Consider the following 10,790-nt stretch of genomic DNA (forward strand, 5'->3'; position numbering starts at 1 on the left):
GTATTTTATTAAGAGAGTGAGTTAATAGAAGTTCAGTGGTAGATGTGGCAGTAGTTTCTCAGGACTTGATTATTTCCTGCACAGAGGCTGGGGTCAGGGAGAGCCTTCTGTGGAGGCAGGAGGTTCAGAGAGAGCAGCCACTGGGGCTGTGGCTTACCCAGGAAAGACAGGAGGGAGCACACCACCACCACAGTGGTAGGACGACCTCCTCCAAAAGAGGTGGCAGATTTGGGCAGGTATTGACAGCTTAGGTTTGGGATCCTGTTTGCAGTGTGGAAATGGCTGAAGATGAACATGAGCTGCTCTTGTGTAGATAGGAGTTGCCTTTTTAAAATAGTCTGAACTAGTACAAAACGTGCTGGGTTGGAAGGGTGTTAAGCTAAGATTTTTCTTAGCTCAGTGTGCTGGAGAAACTCCATGTGCCTCAGTTGAAGCAGTACCATGTGATTCACTGGTACAGAACCAGCACGTGCTGTTGGCATTTGTCAATTATTCCACATTATCAGAAAGGTACAAGACAAATATCAGAAGATACAAGATAATCATAGCTTTTCAACTACTAATGTGTATTTAATGATGCTATCATTGATAAAGAATGTCAAACAGTAACATCCTGATGTTCACTAGGAGGGAATTCACTTTTCTCCCACCCCTCTTCTGCCAACAGCCGACACTGTGGACGCCTGCTCTGCCATAAGTGCTCAACAAAGGAGATTCCTATCATAAAATTTGATCTGAACAAGCCAGTTCGAGTTTGCAACATCTGCTTTGATGTCCTGACTCTGGGAGGAGTCTCCTAGTATGCTGTGGAAGTAAAGGGATTCCCAGTCAGTGCTCCTGACAGCAGCTCTGCTTACAAGCCCTCTGGATAGGGAAGAGGAGGCTTACACATGTCTTCTGCAATAGACTGAACTCATTAAGGACCCTGTTATGATATACTCTGGTATAAATGATTTTGTATGACTGTAAATGTATCGGGCTGCGATAGACTTCACTAGGAATCAGAGTGGATTGTTCAAACCAAGTGACAAAAGAATTGAGACCCTCTTCTAGTTGCAGTGGGGTATGGAAGCTGAAATTTTACTGATTGAATCAGCATAAAACAGGTCTGTCCTCAACATGGTGCTTTGCACTGAGCAACTCTATTAAGTCCTGTGGCTTTCAGGCTGCTTAGTAGAGATGGTATTAAGTTTCAGGGTAACCAGGTGTCTTTCTTTGCTTTGTCTTAAAGGTAAACGTTCCCCTTCTCTAGAGAAGACTTTTTGTGAAGCTAAACTGAGCTGTTGCAACCACTGTTCAAGAAACTCTTCAGACCTGGGGGTAGTTCTAAGTATAGCTCAAGAATTGTGGCCTTACAACAGAAAGCTTTACAACATCTGATGCAAAGCAGTCAGAATTGCAGATCCACATCTTGATACCTCCTCAGCAAATGACTCATTAGCTTTAGCATGTTCAAGACAAGTGCAAGATTGTTTTAGGAAAATGCTCTTGCTCATACCTTCTGGAACTGTCAGTCTTCATTGCACTTTCATATTTATGTTGCTGGTCCTTCCAGTCCATGGCACTTGTGTAAATGACCATGAGTTTGCTGAAAGGCCTGAGCATGTGCTAAAGGAGAAACACTAAAAGTGGTGGAGTCTAACTCACAGTACAGCAATAAATGCTGAAGTGCATTAGGAGTCCCAGGAGGGAGAGAAACACTTTCCTGGCGCTTAAGGGGCCTGGTAACTGCTGTGGGAGAGTCAGGCAGTCACTCTACCAAGTGTAGAATGTGCTGCACCTCTAGACACTAAACCTGGGTCCATTTTCAGCGGGATTGCTGGGGAGTGGGGGGAGTGTACATGGAGGCTTCCTGTTAGGAGTAAGCTGCAGTGTTTTAATCTAGGCTGGTTGTACTCTCTTCAACATGCTGAATCTGTGTAAACCCACCACCACATTGTCTGGGTAAACAGGAAAGTACTTGACTGGTAGACCAGCTTGTGATTTGGTGGGCAAAGGCTTCAGTTAGAAAAAATGGCTATTTAAGCAAAACTACATGCCATGTTAGGGCTGTTTTTATTTCAAGAGATAAAGCTAGTATAGACTCAATTCAGCATTCCTTGTCTTTACTCCATGAATTGGTGTGCATTTTTTAATGACTGTTATCTCCAGTGAGCTGTATGGACAGGTGATGATGTGTTGCCCTGTTTGGAGCAGTGACTTGTTGGTCTTAAAGAGTAAGATGAGATGATGAACCAGGCTGCTCCTGTTACAGGAAACTTTCTCAGTTTTCCTCAAGCTTCTGCAAGGAGAGGACAGAAGAGGTGTAATTGCTGACATTTGTATGATTAATTTCACATCAAGTCTCACTTGATCTGCACTTTGATCTTCTAATATGCCTGTATTGTAACTGGAATCACCCCTGTACCACTAGGGAAGAACAATGGATGAAATACAAACTTGCCTCACTGTTTGATGTCTGCTGCTGACATGTTCCAACAGAATGCTCTGGGTAACACAGCTGGTCTCTTAACACAGTTCCTAATGCAAATGGTGCACCTCTGGCATAATACTGTAGGTGAATGAGGGAAAATAGTGCTGTCAGTTAATGTTAGCTGCAGTAATTGTTGGTGTTAACTACAATCTACAGTTTGGGGGTTTTTGAGTGAAAGAGATGATGGAAAACATTGTACTTCTGATATTTCAGGGTGTCACTGGTTGCAGATTTCTAGCAATGAAAGAATGATGGAGAGAAAGTGCATTTGGTGAAAGAAGTCTTGACTGTAATCCCATGGTAACATGTTGTTTTTCTTCTTGGTTTGGAGCTGAAGTGCTGTGGAGGGGTAAGGGTGTGCTCAGAATGCTGAAAGACAGTGCAGAGGAGGGGTTTCCTGTGGGCTTCAGCCTGATGGGAAAACTGCACAGCATGTAATTGCCAAAGCATTTAAACATCACTGTTTCAGTGGCTTCGCTGATGTAAGGGCAAGGGAACAGGAAAGCAGTGATGGAAAATGTGGATCTGGTGAAAATTCAGATTAACTGAATGGCAAGTTAAGGCTGGGTAGTTGCTTTCTAAGAAATAGGATCTTGATTATAACTGTAAAACTGTGGGAGGGACCTGGGAAACCACCTGTGGTGCTCCTGGTTTGCTGTTTACAGCCAGTACTGTCCCAGCTTACTTATTGAAGTCTGAAAAGAAAGTAGATTATTGTTAAATGTACAGCCTGAGGTGTTTGTTTAATTTAAAGCAACTAAATTCAGCAAATTTGATCCTTTTAAAGTGCCTTTGAGATAGTTTCCTTCCAGCCAACTCTAAATAGCTTTCTGCCAGAGCTGAAGAGGGAAAGCTCACACCTTGAACCAAAACCCACGTTAGTTCTTTTCTAGTTCAGCTGAGGAGTTGACCCCACCAGACAACTGGTGGGGCTCAGTCCCTCACACACTCTGCCTAGTGTTGGTCTGAGCTCTCAGACCACTGAGATTTTTTGGGAGTTTTGCTGGCAATGCTCCACTACAGGGTACAAATGTGAATGAGGCACTTGGTAATGTAGTGGTGGTCAACACATTTCTAACTCTAAACAACTGCTCTTCCCTTTTTGTAGCATAATAGAGTTGTTACCAAACCCCCCACCCCTCTTAGCCCTGCTTTTAGTGGTAAATACTAACTCTAGTCTGCCAAGCATTGAACAAAAGCTTAGATGGAAACTTAGTTTGTGTCCCTGGAAGTGCTGCTGTCACACGAGGCTCCAGGCACTTCAGCAGGGTTGCATGGGAAGTCGGGTGGTTCATGCTGTAGCTTTTTGTTCTGAGACTGGATTCCTTTTGCCTGCAGTCACCCAGCACTCTTACACAAGCAAACACCATGGTCCAGCACTCTTACACAAGCACAAACCGTGGTCTGGCTGGAATTTTCTGTCTGTAAAAGGTGCAGTCACTGTTTCACACCACTGAGTGGAGTGAGAACGTTGCTGTTGGAGGCACTAACAGAGCAGAGTAAGTTGCTGGCTAAAAGCTGACAGATGCCTTAATGACTTCCCATGCTGGAGATAACAGCTTGTCCAACTGCTCTTGTAGTGCTTATAAACTAACATGTAACAGTATGGGAGGCCAAGGCTGGATGGTTTTGTAGATCAAATGTTAATAGCAAGTCCTCTTTTCTCTGTAACCAGCAGAGGTGGTCACTGCAGCAAACTCATCTCTAGAAAAATCAAAGCTTGTATGAGTGACAGAAATAACTGAACCTTCTAATACCCTCTGTGAAATAGAAAAGGAAGTCTTAGAACAATGGCATTTTATCTGCAATGTTTGTCTGGAGTTGTAAAAATGTATTTTTCCAATATGCATTACTTCGTTGTGTAATGATTCTACTTGTAATAAAATGCAGAACTAGATGATGCATTGTGAGGTGAAACCTTGCTAAGGAAGTGTCTGCTCCTGTAGAGACAGCTGCCCCTCTACAAGCTTATCCTGACAAACCACGAAGAAAACCAGGGATACAACATCCAGTTGGGCACAACAGCTTTATTCTTTGTTCTGAAATTAGTCCAGTATTCATTTTCATGTTGTGGAACTGCTCCAACTGTTCTTTTGGCTGTCAAGGTCTGGTGTTCTAGTTTGTACCATGTAGTCATCTTGAATGCCTTATACTAGACTTACCTATAATCAGTCTTGTGAAACAAACCTGAGCTGCCCACGGGCCAGAGCTGCTTCATGGAGTTCACCAGCTCAAGTTCCCAACCCTGGGAGCACTCAGAGCTGTGTGCTGGAGGCAGCTCAGCCCCCTGGAGAGCAGAGAGCTGCTGCAGCTTCACTTCAGGAAAAGGAAAACTTCAGTGCAATAGCAAACCCAGCCAAGACTTCTGGGTGAGATTGTGATGCATTATTAGTCTTTTATTAATAAAACTTACTGAAGTACAGATGAATGGTGAGCTTTATTAGAGCACTGTCTGTGGTGACTTGAGCCCTCTGTAGCTATCACTGTTCCCTTTCCACCATGGGAGAATCCAGCTGAGCTGCTCAATTGGAGATACTTGGAGCACTTCAGGTCACTGAGGGTGTCTCCCTGTTTGCTTTAATAGATGATTTATTCCTACTGCAAGGTAAACTCTTCCTCCCCAGTGTTTCCAAACCCTAAACTGAGGAATAAGCTATGAACTGGTTTTCAACCAACTTTAACTTAAACTAGCACCTCCCTGCCCTGCCTTTTTGCAGCAGTTTATTTGATTTTTGTGTAGCTCTTGCAATCAAAACCATCCCCTCAGCACTATTTGCATAGTGATTGAGCGTTCCAGCAAGATGAAACTTGCTCAGAAGGTCAAGCTGGTCCCACCTTCTCTGGGACTGGTTTGCCCTTGCCAACTACTCCTTACAGCATTTAATAGTCTGGAATTTGCTGCGACTTTTAAATGGCTTTAAAAAGCTCTTTTAAAGTTACTTGCCAATCATTTGCAGGGATGGTTTCACTACTTTAAATGCAATTTCTTTTTAAAGTGGTGGTGTCTTTTTAAATGTGGCAAAGGCCAAAGCTGTGGAGGCAGTGAAGTGCTGCTTTGCAGCTCTCTGCTGCACCTTTTACACAGCTTAATCTTCAGCACTGTGTGAAATGAGTTTTCATTTCTCACTCCACCCCCAGAGATGGCTCAAGCCCAGGGCTGAGGTTTGGTTCTGCCACACATCCTGCTCCCCCCTGAGTGCCACAAGCTGGCACAGCAGGGCAATGCCTGCAGGGGCTTCTCTTCAGGATGAAGATAGGTAAAAAAAACCCCAACAATAAAACACAACCCCCCTGCCCCACCCTGTTCCAAGCATGTGCAGGTTGAAGTTTGTGTGTGGCTCCATCCCTGGCAGCTGGAGCATCCTCGGAGTTTTATCAGTGGGAAGTGCTGTAATGTGTCCTGCTGCAGGGGAGTGAATGGTGCCTCCTGTATTAACTCATCATTTACATTTTGGGCCTCTCTTCAGAGGTGGTGGTAGCTAAAAATCAGTTTATAAACACTTTTCAGCTGCTTACACACAGGTGGCAGCTGCCTTAAGAAGAACTGACCACAACCTGTGCCACCACTGGACCCTGATCTGCATGTCTCTCTCAAAGCTCAGCTCCACCAAAACTGATTTTAACAGCAGATTCCACTAAAACCAGCAAATGCTTCCCTGCAGCTTGAGGTTTGTAGTGCAGGTATTGCTTCGTCCCTTTTAGCCTCACCCAGAGAGGGTAATGACCTGCCCTGCATTTCTGGGAGTCACTCACATTGCTGAATTCTGCCAGCTGTGACACAATAAATATGGATTTTAAGAGTGCTGGGTCTTGTAAGGGCACATCCAGCTCAGGTTATAGTCTGATAGGCACAGACCAGATGGGAGGAAGTTTTATACCAGAATGGAAACAGGAGGCAGATTACAGTAGGATGGTTCTGTTGCCACCCAGGCAACCAAAAGAAAGCTATTTTAAACTACTCCTTCCTGATCAGAACAGTTTGAAAGTGGTGAATCACAGGCCAGGACAGTGAGGTTAATATCAAACAATTCTCACAGGTGGCTTCAATATCCTGGCACAGTATCTAATGCAAACACAGTGAGGAAATGCAGCTCTGGCCTTTGCCTTCTCCAAGAATTTGATAAAGCTTGTGTGTAACTAAACTGTGCAAGTTCCTGATCCTGTGGACCTTAATTGCAGAAGAAATTCAGGGTTCTCCCTGCTACCTTTCAACTCCTGGGAGTGAGTCAGGTGCCTGGGAAGGAGCATCAGCATTGCCTGCAGCAGGACCTGTGGCAGTGATGCTGCAGCAGTTCTGTGCTCACTGATTTCATTGCCTTAAACCACAGCACACTGTCCCATCACTGCGCACAAACATCCAGTCCCTGAGTGCACAAGGAGCAGTTCTAAAGCACAATTCAGGCTGTGCATCTTACAGTTTGTTCACAGGTGCAAAAATATTTCCCATAGAAATAAAGAAATCATCCCGTTACTTGATTTTTTAGCCACTGAGCTGGCTGAAATGTTTCCTCCATCTCCACATGTTAAAAAGCATCACGAATCCCATGAGATTGTTCCTGCTCCCTTTGCAGGGCCAGGTGGAAGGGCTGGAGCTGGAGCTGCCCATCCCCGGTGCAAGGTTTCAGTGCAGGGCTCTCTCCCTGCCTGGCTCAGCCCGTGGGGAGCACGCACTGCTCGGCCAGGGGATGGCAGCCCTCGTACTGCTGCAGCCGAGGGTCATCCAGGTCGCCTCTGTCGCGGTGCTGGGAGGAGCCAGGCTGGCCCCAGGGCGGCCCCGAGCTCCTGACACACACGCAGGGAGTGCCCTGCGAGCCGGGGCGGTGCAGCCTCCGCGGGACCCCGGCCCAGGCTCTGGGCACGCCCCCGCTGCGAATGGAAAATGAAAATCAGTTACAATTCAAACCCAGGAAAATGCTTCCAGTCACTAGAGAATCCTCAGGGAAAAACCTGAGATAATCTGAGATAAATAGTTCTAAACTAGAACTAACACTGAGGTAGGCTTTGCTTCCACAGAATTCACAGAATGACTAGGTTGGAAGAGACCTTCAAGATTGAGTCCAACCCAGCCCCAACACCTCAATTAAACCCTGGCACTGAGTGCCACATCCAGGCTTTGTTTAAACAGCCACCATCCCACAGCCTTTATCTTTTTATTGGCTGTGCTTCAGAAACCTGTGGCCTGGCCCTGGTTTCATCACTGCTGCTGCAGGCTCTACCCTTCTGAGAGTCACCAACTCCTGCATTCCGTGCTTCCATTGCCAGAGGAATCACAGCTTGCTGGAGCACAGCAAAATGCCTCTTCTGGAGGTACTTAAATGCTCACAGGTGACCAAACATCTTCACAGAATCACAGTGGCTTGGGTTGGAAGGGACCTTAAAGATCATCCAGCCCAGCCCCTGCCATGGGCAGGGCCCTTTTCCAATAGACCAGGCTCTCTTAGGCCTTCTGTGCCCTGACAAAACACTAAACACAGTGATTTTGAGAACTGGGGCAGAAAAAAAGTACTTCCCCAGCTAATTCATCATGTCTCTTTATGTCTAAGTGTCTCTCTATGGACCAAGTCCTGCCTGTTCCCCAACCACTGCAGCTTTTAAGCCTCTAACAGAAGTCACTGCCACATCACACCTGGTCCCAAGGCTGTCCCCAAGCTCAGTGACACACAGGAGCAGATCCCTGGGGACACAGAGCTGCTGCTGGGCTGACACAAAGCCCAAGCATTTTGAAATTATTTCATCTTCAAACAAAATTGTCCCTAAGCTGAGAGATAGCTACTAACAGGAGGGTAGGAAATGATTATTCAAAGCTTAATCTCATTTTCATGTGGTTTACGTGAAAATGTGGTATCAGCCTCTGAGCCAGGCTGTGAAACTGTCTGACAAGCACAGGTTAATGCTTGTATTCCTGAGAGGTGACAGAACCTGTCTGAATCCCAGTCCAGCTGGGATTTCTGTCCTGTTTTGCTGAGAACAGGAGATCAGGTGCATGTGTGGTAAATTCTTTGATTCCAGTGTGACAGAAGAGGCTCAGCCTGGAGAAAAGGAGGCTCAGGGGGGACCTTCTCACTCTCTACAACTCCCTGACAGGAGTTGGAAGGCAGGTGAAGGTCAGGCTCTGCTCACAGGGAGGGGGTAAGAGGAAACAGCCAGGGGAGGTTTAGGTTGGATACTGGGGAGAATTTCTTTATGGCAAGGGTGGTCAGGCCCTGGCACAGCTGCCCAGGGCAGTGGGGGAGGCCCCATCCCTGCAGGGATGTAAAAGCTGTGTGCATGTGGGGCACAGGTCAGTGCTGGCCTTGGCAGTGCTGGGGAATGGTTGGACTGGGAGCTCTCACAGGGCTTTTCCCACCTGAACAACCCTGGGAATTCAGGCAGGGACAGAGCCCATGCCTGGCTTATTCCAGCCCTGGCAGCACCAGGTCCAGAGCTCACCTACCAACAGAGTGTGGTGCCTGCAGGGGTCAGGACACCTTCCCATGCCCCCCCTGCCAGGAGAGGCAGGAACAAAGCACAGGGCACCCAAAAAAAGCCTCTGCTCCAGAGGGGACAGGCTCACCTCTCTCTGGAGCACCAGAACCGAGTGCCTTTAGCAGAGCTCCATTCAGAGTTGCAGGGTGGGAATTGCTGCTGCTCCTGATCACTTTCTGCTTGCAGTTTGAGAGCTTCCTCAATGGCAGCCTCCACCTCCCTCAGGGCTTCTGTCGGTGCCCCATTTTCATCATAGAATCTGCCCACCAGCTTCCCTGGGAGAGGAGATCAATTAGGACCACAGTGTTTCCAGACCACAGACCTGTTCCCAGGCAAGGAAAATGCATTGTTCTGGTGGGGCTTTATTTTTAATTTGCTATTTAAAAGGTGTCACCATGGCCCAATTTTAGAACCAAACTGAGCTTACATCCCTTCAACCCTTAGATCACACAGTTTACCCATATTAATAAACCCATACAGGACAAGCTTGGGCACACACTCATTGCAGAGCTGAAAACCAAAGGCAGTTTCAGCTGCACAGCCCAGAAGCCATTCCCCAAAACAATTGCCCTGCACTGCTGCCCCAACATTCTCCTGAGTGATTTCAGGCTGGCTCCATGCTCTGTGCTCGGCAGAGACAATCCAAAGAGGACAGCAACCAGGTGGGAAAACGATTTAACTTTCCCTTGGAGGGAAGCAAATCTCAGAGCCCTGCACACCCATCCCCGTGTGAGCCCACCCACCCCCAGACCTACCCACGGGCTCGTAGTTGTCGCTGTAGAAGCTCAGCCAGCTGTGGATGGAGAGCAGCTCCGCGGGGGACAGCCCCGACACGGTGTCCACCAGCCCCGCCGGGCTGAAATCGCCGCTGGCAAACGCTCGGGTGGCATCTCTGCCTGCGGGGCACGGGGGGAGAGCACAGCGCGGGTGAGATCCACACGGGGTGAGAGCCCCAGCCACAGAGTAAATCCCCCAGCCAAGGGGTGAATTAATCCCCCAGCCAAGGGGTGAATTCCTCGGCCATGGAGTGAATTCCCCAGCCATGGATGAATTCCCCAGCCATGGAGTGAATCCGTCAGCCAAGGACTGAATCCTCCAGCCAAGGAGTGAATCCCTTGGATGATGATGAATTCCCCTAGCCAAGGAGTGAATTCCTCAGCCACGGAGTGAATCTCCCAGCCATGGAATGAATTCCTCAGCCATGGAGTTAATTCCTCAGTCAAAGAGTGGATTCCCCAGCCAGGAAGTGAACCCCCCCAGCCATGGAATGAATTCCTCAGCCAAGGAGTGAATTTCTCAGCCACAGAGTGAATCCCCAAGCCATGCAGTGAAGTCCTCAGTCATGGATGAATTCCCCAGCCAGGGAGTGAAACCCCCCAGTCAAGGAGTGAATTCCTCAGTCATAGAGTGAATCCGCCAGTCAAGGAGCAAGTCCCAGCCATAGTGGGAATTCCTTAGCCATGGAGTGAATTCCTCAATAACAGACTGAATCCCCCAGCTAAGGAGTGAATTCCCCAGCCATGGAGTGAATCCCCCAACCAAGGAGCGAATCCCTAAGCCATGGAGTGACTTCCCTCAGCCATGGAGTGAATTCTCCAGCCTTGGACTGAATTCCCTAGCCACGGAGTGAATTCCCCAGCCTTGGAATACAGCCCAGCCCCGGAGCGGCCAAACAGGGGCTGAGCTCTCCCTCCTCCCAGCCCGGGCTGCGCTCCCCGGCCGGCGGTGACACCCGGCGACACCCACACCCCCGGGGATGGTCCCCTCCCCAGCCAGGCCACGCCAGGCCCACACCCAGCCCCTCACACAGCCGCTCCCCCCCCCGCCCCACCCCAGGGACCTGCGAACCCGC

The 10,790-nt window shown here is 48.1% G+C and overlaps 2 protein-coding genes across 2 annotated transcripts in view; one reads left to right on the forward strand and one right to left on the reverse strand.

The window, feature by feature from the left end:
• The window catches only part of ANKFY1 (ankyrin repeat and FYVE domain containing 1), a 27,670-nt gene extending 22,775 nt beyond the window's left edge, over positions 1-4,895 (forward strand). Inside the window, 1 exon segment of the mRNA XM_031063783.1 lies at positions 668-4,895. Coding sequence (XP_030919643.1) covers positions 668-800 — 133 coding nt within the window. The 3' untranslated portion in view covers positions 801-4,895.
• LOC102043329 (neuferricin) lies at positions 4,486-10,788 on the reverse strand (the record flags this gene model as incomplete). Its single annotated transcript, XM_031063791.1, has 4 exons — positions 4,486-7,339; positions 9,027-9,213; positions 9,694-9,834; positions 10,779-10,788. Coding segments are annotated over 4 exons (555 nt in total), but the record flags the coding sequence as incomplete, so codon positions are not given.
• Between the last annotated feature and the right edge of the window lie 2 nt (positions 10,789-10,790).

This window comes from Geospiza fortis, unplaced genomic scaffold (assembly GCF_000277835.1).
Source record: "Geospiza fortis unplaced genomic scaffold, GeoFor_1.0 scaffold633, whole genome shotgun sequence".
NCBI classification, from domain to species: domain Eukaryota; kingdom Metazoa; phylum Chordata; class Aves; order Passeriformes; family Thraupidae; genus Geospiza; species Geospiza fortis.